The sequence below is a fragment of the Erythrolamprus reginae genome, unplaced genomic scaffold (genome assembly GCF_031021105.1).
Source record: "Erythrolamprus reginae isolate rEryReg1 unplaced genomic scaffold, rEryReg1.hap1 H_26, whole genome shotgun sequence".
In the NCBI taxonomy this organism is placed as follows: Eukaryota; Metazoa; Chordata; class Lepidosauria; order Squamata; family Dipsadidae; genus Erythrolamprus; species Erythrolamprus reginae.
In genome coordinates, this window is record NW_027248480.1 from 433,287 (window position 1) to 453,470 (window position 20,184).

Below are 20,184 nucleotides of genomic sequence, written 5' to 3' on the forward strand. Positions count from 1 at the left end.
TATGACCTTTAAAGCCCTTCATGGCATCGGACCAGAATACCTCCGAGACCGCCTCCTGCCACACGAATCCCAGCGACCGATTAGGTCCCACAGAGTGGGCCTTCTCCGGGTCCCGTCAACTAAACAATGTCGGTTGGCGGGCCCCAGGGGAAGAGCCTTCTCTGTGGCGGCACCGGCTCTCTGGAACCAACTCCGCCCGGAGATTAGAACTGCCCCTACTCTTCCTGCCTTCCGTAAACTCCTTAAAACCCACCTTTGCCGTCAGGCATGGGGGAATTAAGACACCTCCCCCTGGGCACGTTTAAATTGTGAATGGTATGCTTGTGAGTGTGTCTGTTAGTATATGGGGTTTTTTTTAAGCTTTAAATTTTTTTAACTGATGGGATTTTTTGTGATTTGTACTGATTGTTGTGAGCCGCCCCGAGTCTTCGGAGAGGGGTGGCATACAAATCCAAATAATAAATAAATAAATAAATAAATAAATAAATTGCTTTTCCATTGATTCCTATGGGAAACATTGTTTCGTCTTACAAACTTTTCACCTTAAGAACCTCATCCCGGAACCAATTAAGTCTGTAAGACGAGGTATCACTGTATTAGATTGCGCTGAAATGGATATGATGACAAGACGGTTAAAAGACCAAGAGGAATCAGAATTTTATGCGGTTTGGAATAAAGTGTATATATGGATAGATAAGAAGAAGATGTAAAAGTAAAACTTATGTGAGAAACGTAGAAGTATGGTTATGACTTAAATTTTGCATTCTACTCAGTTTATATATGAAGGGTTTTTTTTATACAAGGTTAAACAAAATTTCTTCTTTTCATTTAAAGTAATAAGTTGATTTAAAGTATTAATAAGGTATTCCTTTTTCTGTATGGAAATTTGACTTCTAGAATAAGTGGGGAAATTGCAACCCCAATTTTATGTTAAATGTATGTTTGTCAGTTTTGTCTTTTTTATGAAAAATTAATAAAGTTTATTATAAAAAAAGAAAAGAAGAACCAATAGAATAGAAGATTTGCAGCTCAGGGTTGAGCGATGGGGTCCGTGGTGGTCTCAGGCGGATGGTTTTCTCGTAGACGTTTAATTGACCCTACTAGGATACATCATCAGTATCGGGTTCCTACCGGAACAGGAAGGGGAATAGGACGCCGCACCAGTAGCGGAAACGGAGCTGCTCATGCACCTTTGGGTGACTGGCGGGTGGACGTGGGCATCAAAATGAGATTTGGCTCCTGCACATTCGCAGTCTTGTGAGAGGATGCACGCGTGCATGAGAGTTCGGTGATTTTCAGCAATTGTTTTTTTCACTGAAATCTCACGCCTGAAAAGTTTTGCTTCCTGAGCATGAGCAAAAGCCAAATGTCGCTCTGTCATGCACACAGCGTGGCGGTTTACTTGCAGACATTTCATGACTCAACTAGGGAACATCATCAATGCCAGATGTTTGCTCCAGTCTCCCTGCCTTCTATCACTGATGATATTATCTACTTTCATGATGGCGAACCTATGGCCCGCATGCCACAGGTGGCACATGGAGCCATATCTGCCAGCACACAAGGAGTTGCCCTAGCTCAGTGCCAGTGCACATGTGTGCGCCAGCCACTGATTTACTGTGAGCTGCCCTGAGTCCTCGGAGAGGGGCGGCATATAAATCTAATTAATAATAATAATAATAATAATAATAATAATAATAATAATAATAATAATAATAATAATAATAATAATAATTATTATTATTATTACTATTATTATTATTATTATTATTATTATTATTATTATTATTATTACTGCTGCTACTACTACTACTACTATTACTACTACTACTACTACTACTACTCCTGGTGCGGAGGCTCTGGGATGGCATTTTTGGTCTCCAGAGGACCTCGGAAGGAGGAGGCTTCAGCCTCTGGAGCCTGGGTAGGAGAAAAACGGGCCTATCAGGTCTACTGGAAGTCAGGAAATGGGCCATTTCTAACCTCCAGATGGCCTCTGGGGGAGATGGGGAGGCTGTTTCGGCCTTCTCCAGACACCAGGGAAGTCTCTGGAGCCTGCGGAGGGCAAAAAATGGGCCTACTGGGTCCACCAGAAGTTGAGAAATGATCCGTTTCTGATCTCCAGAGGACTTCTGGGAAGCGAAGAAGGCATTTTCATCATTCCTGGGCTACATGGAAGTCTCTGGAGCCTGCGGAGGGCAAAAAATGGGCCTACTGGGTCCACCAGAAGTTGAGAAATTATCCGTTTCTGACCTCCAGAGGACCTCTGGGAAGCGAAGAAGGCATTTTCATCATTCCTGGGCTACATGGAAGTCTCTGGAGCCTGCGGAGGGCAAAAAATGGGCCTACTGGGTCCACCAGAAGTTGAGAAATTATCCGTTTCTGACCTCCAGAGGACTTCTGGGAAGCGAAGAAGGCATTTTCATCATTCCTGGGCTACATGGAAGTCTCTGGAGCCTGAGGAGGGCAAAAAATGGGCCTACTAGAAGTTGGGAACTGGGTGAACATTAGGGGGATCGTGCATGGATGTCTGAGGGGGTGAGGTAGCACGGGGAGGGGTCACACATGCATGTGCAGGGGTGGGTGGTGTGGGGGCATTGAATTATGGGTGGGATAATGCACATACGCGCAACAACACACGTGTGCGCGCTTTCAGTACCTGGTGGGATACGATGTCTGTGAGAAAAGCAGCCAAATTCTCAGTGTAAAGGATGAACGTCAGAATGAGGAGCAAGGATTATGTAAACCTTTGAGTGTCAAGATGGTGAAGGAGTTGGTGATAATTTAACGGCTTGCCGTATTATCTATAGAAGGCCTGGTGTTTATGGGGGGGGGGATTTTCATAAGGGAACAGATGAAGCCACAAAGCATTTTTTTTGAGGTGTTCAAGGCCATCCTATGCCCACCCACCTGGGCGGAAGCAGAAGGAGGACTGCCCATGCTGGCACAATCTGAGTGGGCAACATGACAAGTTTGTGGGTGGGGGACAAGTGATGTGAAACTTTCAATTGTGTGGGAAACTCGGATTTTGGTTTCCCAGTGTAGGTGCCAGGATGGCTCTGGAAATAAATTGGAATTTTGGGGAGTACTTTGCCTTGGATTCTGATTTAGGTGGGATGCTACTTGGAACCTTGGCATTGAGTTGCAAAGTGGCCTAAATGTACTCACAGCTTGGACTTGCAACTGGAGGTCATTCTTCTCCTGCAGCAAGGAGACCATCTTCTCCTCCAGCTCCTTTCTCCGGGCTTCTGACTTCTCCAACGCTTCCTTCAGCCTCCCGAATTCCTCTTTCATTGTCTGTGAAGGATACATAAGAGTCACCTTGGTCAAAATAGAGCTGAAAGGGATCTTAGAGGTCTTCTAGTCTGACCTCCTGCTCAAGCAAAAGAACCTATACAATCTCAGATAAATGGCTGACTAGTGTCTCCTTAAAAGCCTCCATTGATGATGTGTCCATAGCTTCTGGTGGCAAGTTGTTTCAGTGGTTAATTGTTCTCCCAGAGCTGGGATTCAAAAAGTTTATCAGCCGGTTCTCTACCGGGTTGCTGTGTGCACATGGCCATGGTGGGAGTAGCCTACTCAATCTCCTTCACTACAGTAGAGGGGGTGGGTGGGCATTTTCGATCTCCCAAGGCTCGGGAAGCTTTCCGTGAGCCTTTGGGGGTGTAAAAACAGCCTCCCCTGGGTTCCGGAGACCCTCAGGAAGCAGGAAACATGCCTGTTTCTGGATTTCCAGAACTTCCAAGAGGCTCGTTTTTTGTCCAAACATTGCTGTTTTTGGCAAACACCCAGGAGCAATTTGCAGGCAACTTTCATGAGTTCAAGCAGAGCAGAGACAGAAGCTTGAATGCAGAGATCAAGATGCAAAATGAACAAAGTTGTTTCCCGCAAATTGGTCAGTCCTTTTCCTCACTTAAATAGGCCATGGGGTGGCCAATTAACCCCAAGTCTTACTTCCGAGTAGAACGTCTCCTGAGCACACACATTCAGGGCAGCCTCCTCCCCCTCCCTTTCTTCTTCTTCTTCTTCTTCTTCTTCCTCTTCCTCTTCTTCTCTTCCTCCCTGGTGCCAGCTGCACAGGCCGATGGCGAATCATCACACCAGCCCTCCTCGCGGGTCAAAATCAGTTACCAGCTGCACAGGCTGCTGGCAGGTGACAGCAGAATAATCATCCTTCTTTTAATGATCCCCCATAATCCCTTACAGTATGGAGTCTGGGCAATTAAATGGAGATGAACTTTTACTGGCCAGATGCCTTTCCTGTTGCCAAGGCAGAGTTATACTCAGAGGCTCTATATTCTTAAGAGAGAAATATCTGTCTCTACCTAGGATTGAACTCACAGCCTCCTGATTGTGAGGTGAGAGCTCCATCTCACCGCACGACTCAATGAATGAACGAACGAACGTACGAACAAATTAATGAAGGCGGTCACCTGCATTTCTTTCTCAGTTTCCGCGCTCTTCAGCAAAGGTTTGATCTTGAAGAACAGCTTCATCCAAGGCCAATTTTTCACCCCCATGAAAGCCCGGATGTTGTACTGGATAATGAGCAAGGCATCCCTGGTGGGAGGAATCAAAGAGAAATCACGCCGTAATTTTTTTAGAAACTTCTTTCTTTCCTCTTCCACCCTCCGCCCTGTGGAATTCACTCCCACAAAACACTCAGAATGTCAGAGCTAGGAAAACGCCCATTAATCAGCATTTCACATTATTATCTCAACATTTCAAGACCTTCCAACGAACGTCCCCGTTTTACACCTCACTAACCAGCTGCTACTCCTATGCCCCCTGGGATTGTTGCAGGTGCGTGCGTGCCCATCGGCACGAGATTTCACTTCTGCACATGCGCAAGCAAGCGGAATCTCGCGTGGGGACACTCTCTCGTGTGCGATTTTGGCGGTTTTCAGCGATTTCTTTCCTTCCGCGTATGTGCAGAAGCAAAAAAACTGATGAAAATCGGCGAAATTTCACATGTGAGAGCATTCTCATGCTATCGCATGTGCACGAGGCCTCCTGCAGCACTCTGCCAGTCAAAATCAGGCAGCAGGTGGGCCACACAAGGCCCCCATGTGGCCCGGTTTTGGCCTCCATGGCCTCCTGCAGCACTCTGCTGGCTGAAAACGGGCTGCAGGTAGGCCCCATGAGGCCCCCAATCAGCCTATTTTGGCCTCCGTGGTCTCATGCAGCACTCTGCTGGCTGAAAACGGGCTGCAGGTGGGCCACACGAGGCCCCCAATCAGCCTATTTTGGCCTCCATGGCCTCCTGCAGCACTCTGCTGGCTGAAAACGGGCTGCAGGTGGGCCACACGAGGCCCCCAATCAGCCTATTTTGGCCTCCATGGCCTCCTGCAGCACTCTGCTGGCTGAAAACGGGCTGCAGGTAGGCCACATGAGGCCCCCAATCAGCCTATTTTGGCCTCCATGGCCTCCTGCAGCAGTCTGCTGGCTGAAAACGGGCTGCAGGTAGGCCACATGAGGCCCCCAATCAGCCTATTTTGGCCTCCGTGGTCTCATGCAGCACTGCTGGCTGAAAACGGGCTGCAGGTGGGCCACACAAGGCCCCCAATCAGCCTATTTTGGCCTCCGTGGTCTCATGCAGCACTCTGCTGGCTGAAAACGGGCTTCAGGTGGGCCACACAAGGCCCCCAATCAGCCTATTTTGGCCTCCATGGCCTCCTGCAGCACTGCTGGCTGAAAACGGGCTGCAGGTGGGCCACACAAGGCCCCCAATCAGCCTATTTTGGCCTCCGTGGTCTCATGCAGCACTCTGCTGGCTGAAAACGGGCTGCAGGTAGGCCACATGAGGCCCCCAATCAGCCTATTTTGGCCTCCGTGGTCTCATGCAGCACTCTGCTGGCTGAAAACGGGCTGCAGGTAGGCCACATGAGGCCCCCAATCAGCCTATTTTGGCCAAGGGGGTAGGGTCATGTGCGCCGCCTCATGCCCTGTTTTGGCCGACAGAGGCACAGTGGGCTAGTCCAATGGGCTAGTCCTTTGATTTTTCCAGGTCAGCCCCACGGCCAGATCTAGCACCCCATGGCTGGATTCAGCCCACGGGCCTTGAGTTGGACAAGCCTGCTGTAGACACTAGTTTAGGAATTCTGCAATCTGGGTAACCAAAGGTCTCCATAACCTCAGCCTTCTTCCCTAGGGCTCACCTCCGCTCCATGATCTTCTTGAACTCAATGCGCATGAGTTGGCCCCTTGCTCGGGCTTGGATGCGGGTGATAATCCTGGACAGCCGCTCGTCTCGCAATTCCTCCAGTTGACCCAGCAGACCTGCCTTGAAAAACACCTGTGGGATGGGAAGATGGTTTTGGTTTCATTTGATTCGCTAAATTTAAAACAAAACAAAATAAGCAAAGAGAAAGAAAAAAATGTGGTTGTAAGGTCCTCTGGTCCAAAATTGATTTCTGATTTGGTGGTCGTTTGTGTGATGGTGACTTTGAAACAGGGATTTTCTCCAGCTTGGCCATTTGAAGAGGGGTGGACTTCGATTCCCATAATTCTCATGCAGGGTGGAGAATTCTGGGAGTTGAAGTCCACAGAACTTCCAGTTGCCAAGATTGAGAAACCGTTCTTCAGTCTGAAAGCAAAAGGTTTTAGCTTAAAGACCATGTGGTGATTAAAAAAAGGAAGCTCTTCTTTAAATTCACTTACAGATCCTTCCTTCCTTCCTTCCTTCCTTCCTTCCTTCCTTCCTTCCTTCCTTCCTTCCTTCCTTCCTTCCTTCCTTCTTTCCTTCCTTCCTTCCTTCCTCCTTCATTTATCCCATTCTCCCCTCCACTCCTCCCTCTCCCCCCTCCCTCCCCTCCCTCCCTCCTTCCATCCTTCCTTCCCCCCTTCCTCCATCTCATTCTTCCTCTCCTTCTCCATCTATTGTCTGTCTGTCCTTTCTTTCCTTCCTCCATGCATCCCATTGTCCCCCTCCTCTTCCCTCTCAAGCCCCTCCCTTTTCCTTTCTTCCTTCTCTCATCCTAGACTCCCCTCCTTCTCCTCCCTCCTCTTCCTCCCTCTCTCCATCCTATTCTCTCCCTCCTTCTCCTCCCTCCCTTCTTCCTTCCTCTATCCCTTTCTTTCCTTCCTTCCTTCCTTCCTTCCTTTCTTTCTTTGTCAAACAATTATAAGGTGATAATTTGTACAAACATTAGATAAGTAATGATAAAAAGTAGACAATAGGACAGGGATGGTAGGCACAATGGTGTACTTATGCACGCCCCTTATGCACTTATGCTTATGCACTGCCACCCTCCTCCATCCCTCCCTTTCTTCTCCTTTCCTCTCCTTCTTTCCTTCATCTATTCTATTCTCTCCCTCCTCCTCCTTCACTAGCTTCATCCCTTTTCTTTTCTTGGTTTTCCTCCCCCCTCTCTCTCCCTCCCTCCCTCCATCCTTTGCTTACTTTCTTCCTTCCTCCATCTATTCTATTTTCCCCGTCCTCCTCTTCTCTAGGTCCACCTTCTTTCCTTTCTTCCTTTTCCTCCCTTCCTCCCTCCTTCATTCCTTCATTCCTTCCTTCATCCCATTCTCCCCCCTCTCCTTCTCCTCCTTCCCTTCCTAACTCGAGGACTCTCTGCATTCTAAAATTCCCTTCCCAGCCTCTTTGTGGGAAACGGGATTTTCATGCCTCACCTTGGTGTGTCCAAACTTGTACTGGTTGTGGTCAATGTCCAGGGAGCCTAGAAGTTTCTCAGCCCCCTTCCGGCTGTCGATGAACTGACCCTCTGGAATGGCCATCGGGTTAAGGATCCGGTACCTGGCGAGAAAGCAAAAATTGGGCTGTATTCCTTTGCTAAAGTTTAACTGAAATTTGACTGAGAAAGAGAAGCATCCAGATGCTTGTGGGGTTCTCACCCCAAAAACCTGCTGCTTAACCATTTCAGCATGTGACGGAGTGGACAGTTAGTCCTCAACTTATGGCTGGGCTAAGAACCAGCACTAAGCAAGGCGTTTGCTAATATCTATCATAATAATCATAATAATTGCAGAAAAAATAATTGCTGCCAATCTGCCTTCCATTGAGGACCTGTATACTGCACGAGTCAAAAAGAGGGCGGCTAAAATATTTACTGACCCCTCACATCCTGGACACAAATTGTTTCAACTCCTACCCTCAAAACGTCGCTACAGAGCACTGCACACCAAGACAACTAAATACAAGAACAGTTTTTTCCCGAACGCCATCACTCTACTAAACAAATAATTCCCTCAACACTGTCAGACTTTCTACTAAATCTGCACTTCTATTCTACTAGTTTTTCTCATCATTCCTATCACCCATTTCCTCCCATGTTGACTTTATGACTGTAACTTGTTGCTTATATCCTAAGATTTTTATTAATATTGCTTCTTCATTGCTTATTTGACCCCTATGACAATCATTAAGTGTTGTACCACATGATTCTTGACAAATGTATATTTTATTTATGTACGTTGAGAGCATATGCACCAAGACAAATTCCTTGTGTGTCCAATCACACTTGGCCAATAAAAATTCTATTCCATTCTATTCTATTCTATAATAGCAAAGCATTTTAGGCTTATATTTCAGTTCATAATTCTGTCCAACCCTCCCTGAGTGGTTTATAGAGTCAGCCTCTTTCCCCCCCCCAACTTCAGAAGGATGAAAAGCCAAGTTGACCTTGAGTTGGTCAGGATCGAACTATCCTGCTCGGGGGAGGGGGGGTTGGACTAGGTGACCTACAAGGTACCTTCTCACTCTTTCAATCTGTTATTATTGTCTGTATCTCTGGAGTCTTTCTAGAGTCTCAACATGCTTTTAACATCGTCGCTGCTAAAACTGGATGCAGTATTCCAAGTATGGCCTTACCAAGGCCTTATAAAGTGGTATTAACACTTCATGCGATCTTGATTCTATCTCTTGATTAGATAGTCTGAGCTGATCCACCAGAGGGAGCTATTGAGCGCCAGAGGAATGGGATTTACCTCAGGGGTGAAATGCTACTAGTTTGGGTCAGTTCGAGCGAAATGGTAGCAGCAGCCACCTATGATTCAGAGAACTGGTAGCAGCAGCAGCACAAGGCTCCACCCACCTGCCCAGATGTTACAATTTTCAATTTTTTAAACAAGAAAATGATGTTCTTTTTTAACAATGATGTTCTTTTTTGATATCCCTGGAGGGGTGTGTAATATGGCAAATGATTTAGCTTTACTAGATAAATGGTCAAAGCAATGGAAACTGCAGTTTAATGTTTCCAAATGTAAAATAATGCACTTGGGGAAAAGGAATCCTCAGTCTGAGTATTGCATTGGCAGTTCTGTGTTAGCAAAAACTTCAGAAGAGAAGGAATTAGGGGTAGTGATTTCTGACAGTCTCAAAATGGGTGAACAGTGCAGTTAGGCAGTAGGGAAAGCAAGTAGGATGCTTGGCTGCATAGCTAGAGGTATAACAAGCAGGAAGAGGGAGATTGTGATCCCGCTGTATAGAACGCTGGTGAGACCACATTTGGAATACTGTGTTCAGTTCTGGAGACCTCACCTACAAAAAAATATTGACAAAATTGAACGGGTCCAAAGACGGGCTACAAGAATGGTGGAAGGTCTTAGGCATAAAACGTATCAGGAAAGACTTCATGAACTCAATCTTTTCTGCCGTCAGTCTTCTATGTTTCTATGTTTCTAACAAGAAAAAAAATCTTTTTTCCCCACTCTTTTTGAATGAGTGCACTCTTCCGAACTGGTACGGAAAATAAGTTGATTTCCCCGCTGACTCACCTTTGCCTGAAATCCCCGTAGAGGATCCGGTTGGGGAATCCTTTCCGACAGATCCGGATCCCTTCCAGAACGCCATTGCAACGTAACTGGTGCATGACCAAGGGGTTGTCCATCACACCTGAGGAAGAAAACGAGAGACAGAGAGAAATGAAAAGGGGGAAAATATATATTACTGCCAGTATTTTATGAATTTTATTTGGCTGCTGTTGTGGTTCCATCTGAGGCCCCTCAGGGAACGGCTGATCTTCTGTCGGTTTCCGGCTCAGAGGGGGAGGATGAGGAACAGGAGGTGCAGGCAGACGAGGAGGAGGAATCTCAGGCTGAAGAAGAGGGGGGACAGCCAGAGTCCCCCCAGAGGGAGCTCTCCCCAGCAAGCAGCCTGGATTCCTTAGAGGAAAATGCCCAAGCAATAATCGATCTGCGACAGAGAAGAGCAACCCAGCGAAGGGACCAATTAGCTAGGTACTTTCAACACTAAAGAGGCAACAGCTGGATTTGGGTGTGGTGCTCTCTGGAAAGGCTAAAAGGCAGACCCACCCTTCCTGGCTTGTGGAGTATTATCTTTGGAAGTCCTGGGACCTGGCTGTGATCTTTGGCGTCTTGGAATTCTGGTTTGTGACTTTGAATACTGAAACCTTGGGAGAAAAAGGTGGGGGTCTTATTCTCTACAGTGGTGGGTGTGCCAGCAAGAAGGCTGCTGTATTGTCTGGACATCAGGACTCTGCTGTAAAGTCTCATAGCCTGTCTGTTGGGAAGAACAGGTTTTTCTCTGTGTTTATTTTTCAAGCTATAAAGTACTTTTGCTTTTACCAGCGTGTCTGGCTGTTTTTCCAGTTGGTGTTGAGGTCTGGGGGAACCCAGACAGAACAGCTGCCGATCAGTTTCCGGTCACAATTCAAAGTGTTGGTTATGACCTATAAAGCCCTACATGGCATCAGACCAGAATACCTTAGGGACCGCCTTCTGCTGCACGAATCCCAGTGACTGATAAGGTCCCACAGAGTTAGTCCCGTCGACTAAACAATGCCGTCTGGCGGGACCCAGGGGAAGAGCCTTCTCTGTGGTGGCCCCAACCCTCTGGAATCAACTCCCCCCAGAGATCAGAACTGCCCCCACCCTCCTTGCCTTTCGCAAACTTTTGAAAACCCACTTTTGTCTCCAGGCATGGGGAAATTGATTCCACTGGGCCGTTTCCGTTTTATGTATGGTTTGTTTGGGTTGTATGATTGTTTTCAATTAAGGGTTTTAAAACTGTTTTTTCCTTTTAACATTGGCTTTGTATATTATATTACTGTTGTGAGCCGCTCCGAGCCCTCGGAGAGGGGCAGCATACAAATCTAATTAATCTTGTGGGCAAGAGTTCCCCAGACTGAATGTGTGGTGCCCCACCCACTCAGCCAATGCCTTTGGTTCCCCCATTGGATTACCGGGGGCCTTTCGCTCATTGGGGATGAGACACCGGACGAAATGAGGGTGGGTGGTCTTGAGGTTGGCCATCAACTTGTTGAGGTTCTCCTGCCAGAGGAAAAGGAGAGGAGGGGGGCAGGGGGAGGGGAAGAAGAAAGGAAGGGAGGGGGAAGGAAGGAAGGAAAGAAAGAAGGAAGGAAAGAAGAAAAGAAGAGAAGAAAAAAAGAAGGAAGGAAGGAAGGTGGAAAGGAGACACAGTGGGAGGGAGGGAAGATAGGAGGGAGGGAAGGAGAGATGAGAGAGAAGGAACAGAGGGAGGGAAAGGAGATGAGAAGAGGAAGGAAGGAAGGAAGGAAGAGATTGAGGGAGGGAGGGAAGGAGGAAGGATGGAGGGAGGGAGGGAAGGGGAGAAGAAGAGAGAGAGAAGTAACAAAGGGAGGGAAAGGAGATGAGAGGAGGAGGAAGGAAGGAGAAAGAAAGAGGAAAGATGGAGGGAGGGAAAGAAGGTGGGTGAGCGGAAGGACAGAAGGAAGGAGAGAGGAGGAGAGATAAAGGAAAAGAGGGAGGAGGGAATGAGAGAAAAGAGGAGAAAGAGAGGGAAAGAAGGACAAGGATAGAAGGAAGGAAGGAAGGAGGAGAGATGGAGAAGAGAGAAAAGAAAGAAGATGGGAAAGAGAAAGGAAAAGGGGGAGGAAAGAAAGGAAGAAAGGAAGGAGAGAGGAGAGATGGATGGAGGGAAAAAAGATGGGAGAAAGGAAGGAACGAAGGAAGGAGAGGAGGAGGAGGAGGAGAGAGAGAGAAATATTAATTGTTTCTCCTTGCAAATCCCAGTAAGGTAGAAACCAACATTTGGCCACCAACCTCCATGGCCCTCAACTCCCAGCATCCCCCAGTAGGCACGCCACGTTTGGGTGGCCCTACGACACAGCAATGTCCCAAAACCCCAGCTGTGGGTTCTAGTCCAGTGTTTCCCAACCTTGGCAACTTGAAGATATCTGGACTTCAACTCCCAGAATTCCCCAGCCAGCATTCGCTGGCTGGGGAATTCTGGGTATTGAAGTCCAAATATCTTCAAGTTGCCAAGGTTGGGAAACACTGTCCTAGTCCCCTCCAAAAGCCGAAAGCGTGGCATCCAAACGTCCCTAAATAGGATGGCGTAGTGACTACCAGTTCGCCAACCAGATAAAAACATGCACCTCTGAATGGCCCCAGCCCCAAGGTTTCCCCATAGCTGCCCTTCAAAGGATAGGTAGAGGCCCCCCTTCTTCATCCTCGTGGGTTCCCGCCTCGTACCCGGTGAAGCGCTGAGACCGTCTGGAAGGAGGAGCCTTTCTTCTTGGAGCCTTTGCCCTTCCCGCCGTCTCCGCCTGGGGGGGGAACAAGAGAAGGTTGACGGAAGGAGGCCGCGCCAGGACTCCCTCTCATCTGCACCAGCATAGGGAGTCCTCCACTTACAGCGATTTGCTTAGTGACCAAAGTTAGGGCGACCTTGAAACAAGGGATTTTACAACTAGATCTCACACTTATGAACTTTCCTCTTCTTTTCTTTCCTTTTTCTATCTTCTTTTCCTTTTAATATTCCTTTGTTCCTTTCCTTTTTATCTATCTTCCTTTCCTCTCTTATCCTCTCTTCTCCTCCCCTCCCCTTTCCTTCCCCTCTCCTCTCCTCTCTCCCTCCCTCATCCCTTATTTATGGCTTTCTAAATTAGACTCCACCACTTTCTGGTTTGTGTCTCTTCTAATTGTCCTCCAGGGCATTTCTGAGATAGTATGAGTTCTCAACAGCAGAAGACAAGACCCTCAACATTGGAAGCTGGTGAGCAAAGAAATCTCACACAGCCACATGTCCACTTACAATATTTCACTTCCTGCACATGCATAGAAGCCAAATCTCGCTTGGATGCACATCCCTGCTGGACGCATGCACCCACTGGTCATCTAGAGCTGCACGTGCATTGCACCGGTAGCCACGGTAAGTAGGAGCCCCTACCTGCATACACACCACCATCACATCACATGCAATTTGACCCTCTGTGCATTTGTAAAAGGCTTTACTCATGAGCAGAGGGTTAAAAATAATGGCAGAATCTGGGTGAGTAAGTGGAACACTGTGCTGCCGTCACTACCAGTCCTCCAAACCACCAGTGGCTACCGCTACTGGTAAGCCCGAACAAGGCTGAATCGGTAGCATTTCACCCCTCGTCCAGGCCACCCCTGGAGACGCAGAAGGTCCAAGCCAGTCAAGACAAAATTCTCCCTTTCCTCTTCCTTCCCCAATCTCACCCGCCTCGCTGCCAGCGTAGCTCGAGAAGAGCGTGGCCAGAAGCTTCAGGGCCGACTTCTGGAAGAGTCCCACCACGGTCTCGTTGAGAGGGTCCTTGTTCTTCACTAACCACCCGTTGATGTTGTAGTCCACGGTGCCAGCATAGTGGACCAGGGCGAAATGTGCCTCTGGTTTCCCTTTGGTGTTGCGAGCTTTTGCAAAGTTGGAGGACTTGCCCAAGTGGTTATCGTAGAGTTTGGCCTTGAAGGTCATGTCGCTGGCTTTGGGGAACATGCATTCTTCTTCAAGGATGGACATGATGCCCAGAGGCTGAGCCGAAAGGAGGGAAAAAGAGAACAATGAGGACAGAAAGGGTGGGAAATTTTAACCTGGACAGCTATTTCTCGGAAATGGTGCAGGGAGATTGTGATCCCGCTATATAGAGCACTGGTGAGACCACATTTGGAATACTGTGTTCAGTTCTGGAGACCTCACCTACAAAAAGATATTGCTAAAATTGAACGGGTCCAAAGACGGGTTACAAGAATGGTGGAAGGTCTTAAGGATAAAATGTATCAGGAAAGACTTCATGAACTCAATCTGTATAGTCTGGAGGACAGAAGGAAAAGAGGGGACATGATCGAAACATTTAAATATGTTAAAGGGTTAAATAAGGTCCAGGAGGGAAGTGTTTTTAATAGGGAAGTGAACACAAGAACAAGGGGGCACAATCTGAAGTTAGTTGGGGGAAAGATCAAAAGCAACGTGAGAAAATATTATTTTACTGAAAGAGTAGTAGATCCTTGGAACAAACTTCCAGCAGACGTGGTTGGTAAATCCACAGTAACTGAATTTAAACATGCCTGGGATAAATATATATCCATTTTAAGATAAAATATTACAGAAAATAGTAGAAGGGCAGACTAGATGGACCATGAGGTCTTTTTCTGCTGTCAATCTTCTATATTTCTATGTATAGGGCAGGGGTGTCAAATTCAAGGCCTGTGGGTCGGATCAGGCCTGCAGGGTGTTTAAATCTGGCCCATGGGGTTGGCCTAGAAATATAAAAGGACTGGCCCATGGTGTCTCTGCTGGCTGAAAAATAGGCCCCATGTGGTACTGATGTAGCCCATTTTCAACCTCCATAGCCTCCGGTAGCACTCTGCCAGCTGACAACGAACCACACAGGGCCCATTTTGGGCCGTCAGAGTGCTGCAGGAGGACTGGATTGGATTGGATTACAATTATGTGGCTTCAACTAAGTGCCTAATCTGGATAGAAAACAAGCAACCTCTTGTGTTAATACTACAGTTTAATGCCAGATGTTATATACTGTAGATCCATTTAAATCTACAATCAACCGTCTATCATTGACAGCTGTTTCTATTTATTATCCTGGAAATTTACTTCCGCTGTTAGATCTTGCATTATCATTTATGCTATTGTATTTTTATTCTGCAACTAACGATAAAAATACAACAGCATAAATAGCTTTTCTGCCTGGAAAAGCAATTTACTGTCTAAACCATGGGGTATAACTTTAGAAATAAAAAGTTTAGGGGGGGATGAAGAATAAGTAACAAATGTTCGCCCATCATATCTAGTAGAAGAGATGGGGAAATGGTTATAGTAAAGAACTGGGGAAAGAAAGAAGAGAAAGGGGAAAAAATGTATTTTGAGCCTGGGTCAAAGGCCCAGCATGGCCAAGCCCATCACAGGCCACACACCCTTTCCCCAGCCCTCCAAGGTCAAATACGACATTGACACTGTCCTCGGTGAAATCGCGTTTGTCGCCCCCAGCATGGGGTCTCTTGCTTGAAAAGGGGGGTTATTTATTTATATTTATTTATTTATTGGATTTATATGTCGCCCCTCTCTAAGGACTTGGGGCGGCTTATAACATATATATATATAAAATAAAATATCCTAAATCCAATTATAAGATTAGCTAACAAATCTAAAATCCCAATTTCTTAAAAACCAATCACTCTCATTCAAAAAAGATAACATGCATTCCATTCATTAACCAGGGGCTATTATTATTATTATTATTATTATTATTATTATTATTATTATTATTATAACAATAACAATAACAATAACAATATTGTTGTTGTTATTATTGTTGTTGTTATTATTTTTGTTATTAATAATAATAATAATAATAATAATAATAATAATAATAATAATAATAATCAGATTTGTATGCCACCATTCTCCCAAAACATGGTGCAGCTCACATGATAAATATAGAAACAAAGTGTACAAAACAAATCTAATACATTAAAAAACTACAGCTAAAAACCCTATATGTTACTCAGTCAGGCAATCCAATGAATAATATCTAATGGTCCCAGGCCTCTTGGCACAAGTGAATCTTCAAGCTCTTGGGGGAGGGTGGGAGCAGTACGAATCTCTAGGGAAAGTGGTTCCAGAGGACTGGAACCCCCACAGAGAAGGCTCTTCCCCTAGCTCCTGCCAAGCGACGTTGTCTAGTTGATGGGACCTGGAGAAGGCCGTCTCTGTGGGACCTTACTGGTCGCTGGGACTCCTATGGCAGAAGGGGGTCCTGTAAGTAATCTGGCCCAATGCCATGTAGGGCTTTTACCAACACTTTGAATTGTGCCCGGAAACCAATCAGCAACCAATACAGCCCATGGAGTGCTGGAGAAACATGGGTGTACATAGGAAGTCCATGACCACTCACGCGACTGCATTTTGCATGATCTATCATTTTTGAACGCTCTTCAAAGGGTTGGATTAGAAGACCTCCAAAGACCCTTCCTGTCTTTCGTAAACTACTCAACACTCACTTATACCTCCAGGCATGGGGGAGTTGAGACACCTTTCCCCCAGGCTTTTGTATACTTTGGTATGTTTGGTTTGGTATGTTTGTTATGGATGTGCTGTTTGGTTTTTTAAAAATAATGATAGGGTTTTATATGTTTTTAATATTAGATTTGTTCCACCACTATATTGTTTTTATTGCTGTTGTGAGCCGCCCCGAGTCTGCAGAGAGGGGCGGCATACAAATCCAATAAATAAAAAATAATAAACTCTATTAATTTGTTAAACCAGAAGAATCAGATCTTCCTAGAATCTGTAACCTCTTTCTTCTGCTCTCAGGTTATCGAGAGGTTGTGTGTCTGCCCTCCAAACTGTCGTTCAGAAAAGCTGACCTGAGATGCGCTTCGGAGAACCAATGATGGAGGATTTAACCCAATTTTCCCCACAGCTTACCTTCTCAATCAGGTCAATGCAGGCCTGGAGGTCCATGCCGAAGTCAATGAACACCCATTCAATGCCCTCCTTCTTGTACTCCTCTTGTTCCAGCACAAACATGTGGTGGTTGAAGAACTGTTGCAGCTTCTCGTTGGTGAAGTTGATGCACAGCTGCTCAAAGCTGTTGAACTGGGACGGGAGGGGGAATTGTGGGTAGGGGAAACAAAATTATGGACCATCCAAAGTCAACCCACCAATGTAAGACATGTAGGCCTCACCCTGTTCCCTGTAGACACTGTTGCAACGAACTTACATCAAAAATCTCAAATCCTGCTATGTCCAACACGCCGATGAAATATTGCCGAGGTTGCTTGGTCTCCAAAGAGTTGTTGATTCTGATGACCATCCAACTGAACATTTTCTCATACACGGACTTGGCCAGGGCCCCTATGGAATAATACACCTGGGTGGACAGGAGAGGTCGGATATAGTGACACATTAGAATAATCCATTCGCAACAGAATACCTTATTCCACCAGACATGAAATACTGCAATTAGACAATTTACAACTATGTTGCTTCTGATCTGATCTAAATACAGTTCATAAAATCATATACCAAAATGTCCTTCCTGTTAATGTCTACTTCACCTTCAACTGCAGCAATACAAGAGCACGTAAGAGATTCAAACTCAATGTAAACTGCTCTAAATTAGACTGCAGAAAATAGGACTTCAGCAATAGAGAGATCAACACCTGAAATACACTACCAGACTCTGTGATTTCTTCCCCAAACCCGAAAAACTTTAACCCTAGATTGTCCACAGTTGCCCTCTCTCCATTTCTAAGAGGTCTATATGGGGCTTGCATGAGTGCACCACTTTGCCTACCACCCCTGTCCTATTGTCTTTTTTTATCATTACTTTTTACTTACCGTATATACTCAAGTATAAATTGAGTTTTTCAGCACCAAAAATGTGCTGAAAAATCCGACCTCGACTTATACTCGAATCACTGATGGCACTCGCTATCTATCTATCTATCTATCTATCTATCTATCTATCTATCTATCTATCTATCTATCTATCTATCTATCGATCCCTCATTATCCATCATCTTTCTATTATCTATCAATCTATTATCTCTACCTACCTTCCTTCCTTCCTACCTACCTACCTACCTACCTATCTATCTATCTATCTATCTATCTATCTATCTATCTATCTATCTATCTATCTATCTATCTAATCTATCAATCCACCCATCTGTCCATCTGCCTGTTTCTATCTATCTATCTATCTATCTATCTATCTATCTATCTATCTATCTATCTATCTATCTATCTGTCCCTCATTATCTATCATCTATCTATTATCTATCTATTATCTCTACCTTCCTATCTACCTACCTACCTACCTACCTACCTACCTACCTATCTACCTATCTACCTATCTACCTATCTACCTATCTACCTATCTATCTATCTATCTATCTATCTAATCTATCCATCCATCCATCCATCTGCCTGTTTCTACCTATCTACCTATCTACCCATCTACCCATCTACATACCTACCTACCTATCTATCTGTCCCTCATTATATATCATCTATCTATTATCTATCTATCAATCAATCAATCTATCTATCTATCTATCTATCTATCTATCATCTCTACCTTCCTTCCTTCCTACCTACCTACCTATCTATTTATCTATCCATCCCTCATTATCTATCATCTATTATCTATCAATCTATCATCTCTACCTACCTTCCTACCTACCTTCCCTCTCTATTTTTTATTTCCCACAATGCCCCAGGATTCTGCTCTACTAGTGCATTGTGGGACACGGGAAAGGCTTCCTCCATCTCTCTTAAAAGCCCTTTCCAGGCCTCGAATGGCCCCGATTTAGCAATGGCATTTCAATCCCCTTTTGGCATTTTGACTCCTTCTTGATCTTCTGAAAGAACGCGAGAGCCAAATCGGCTGAAACCAATGTTGGTTTAGCTCCCCCATGGCCGGACAGTCGCCTCCCTAAAGCCAGTAATCGGGGTTTAAGAATAGCAAACTTCCTCTAATCCTGCGAGCATCCCTCTTATTGATTGATACTTCTATCTAAACCCCTGGAATGCAAATCTGGCAGAAGAACAAATCTATCAGGATTTTAAGACGGGGTTTTAAGACTTGAATAAAAGAGAGATAAATCCCGCCTGGGATCATCTCAGCTGCCGGTTTGCTTGTGCATGTTAGCCGTCGGAGAGCTGGTTGTGAAGGGAGTGTGAGGCTCCGCGCCCCCCATTTGGATGCCACCATTTGGGTTCTTTTACTTTCTGCGCATGCGCAGAAGGCTTCGTGCATGTGCAGAGGGTAAAAGAACCCAAATGGCGGTGTCCGGGCCGGTGGGCGGAGCCTCACACTCCCTTTGCGAGTGGCTTTCCGATGACTGACAGGCACGAGTGAACTGGGCACATTGCACCCCTGGATCACGTGCAATCAAAGGAATCTCTGAGACCGCCTCCTGCCGCACGAATCCCAGCGACCAATTAGGTCCCACAGAGTGGGCCTTCTCTGGGTCCCGTCAACTAAACAATGTCGGTTGGCGGGCCCCAGGGGAAGAGCCTTTTCTGTGGCGGCACCGGCCCTCTGGAACCAACTCCCCTCGGAGATTAGAACTGCCCCTACTCTTCCTGCCTTCCGTAAACTCCTTAAGACCCACCTTTGCCGTCAGGCATGGGGGAACTGAAACACCTCCCCTGGGCACGTTTAATTTATACATGGTATGCTTGTGTGTGTGTCTGTTAGTACATGGGGTTTTTCTTAAATCTTTAAATATTTTAATTAATTGGATTATCATGATTGTTTCACTTGTTGTGAGCTGCCCCGAGTCTTCGGAGAGGGGCGGCATACAAATCCAAATAATAAATAAATAAATAAAAATAAATAAAAATTAATTAATTAATTAATTAATTGATTGATTGATTAATTGGATTTATATGCCACCCCTCTCTGTGAACTCGGGGCGGCTTACAACATTTCAATAAATAATACAATATATAAAACACTTCTATATCCAATTACAGTGTTCCCTCGATTTTCGCGGGTTCGAACTTCGCGAATCGCCTATACCACGGTTTTTCAAAAAATATTAATTAAAAAATACCTCGCGGGTTTTTTTCTATACCACGTTTTTTCCCGCCCGATGACCTCATCACCAAACTAATAATTTTTACAAATAAATAACAAACAAAAAAATTATTGTTAATAAATAATTATGTTTATAAATATCAGGATCACTAAGTGTCTTATTCAATGGTGAGTACCAGTAATAATGGTGAGTAAATTGTTGTTAAGGGAATGGGAAATGGTAATTTAGGGGTTTAAAGTGTTAAGGGATGGCTTGTGATACTGTTCACAGCCAAAAATGGTGTATTTACTTCCATATCTTTACTTCGTGGAAATTCGACTTTCATGGGCGGTCTCGGAACGCATCCCCCATGAAAATCGAGGGAACACTGAATTTGATATTGGATTAATTAGTTAAATGGATATGAAAGTTTCA

The 20,184-nt window shown here is 45.5% G+C and overlaps 1 protein-coding gene across 1 annotated transcript in view; it reads right to left on the reverse strand.

Moving 5' to 3' along the window:
• The window catches only part of LOC139155508 (myosin-6-like), a 73,800-nt gene that overhangs the window by 35,895 nt on the left and 17,721 nt on the right, over positions 1–20,184 (reverse strand). The window contains exons 12-21 of the mRNA XM_070730662.1: positions 16,941–17,090; positions 16,646–16,816; positions 13,426–13,735; positions 12,436–12,509; positions 11,163–11,250; positions 9,736–9,853; positions 7,633–7,756; positions 6,159–6,295; positions 4,434–4,560; positions 3,169–3,297 (exon numbers count right to left, since the gene is read on the reverse strand). Coding sequence (XP_070586763.1) covers positions 3,169–3,297; positions 4,434–4,560; positions 6,159–6,295; positions 7,633–7,756; positions 9,736–9,853; positions 11,163–11,250; positions 12,436–12,509; positions 13,426–13,735; positions 16,646–16,816; positions 16,941–17,090 — 1,428 coding nt within the window. The remainder of the gene's footprint in view (positions 1–3,168; positions 3,298–4,433; positions 4,561–6,158; positions 6,296–7,632; positions 7,757–9,735; positions 9,854–11,162; positions 11,251–12,435; positions 12,510–13,425; positions 13,736–16,645; positions 16,817–16,940; positions 17,091–20,184) is intronic.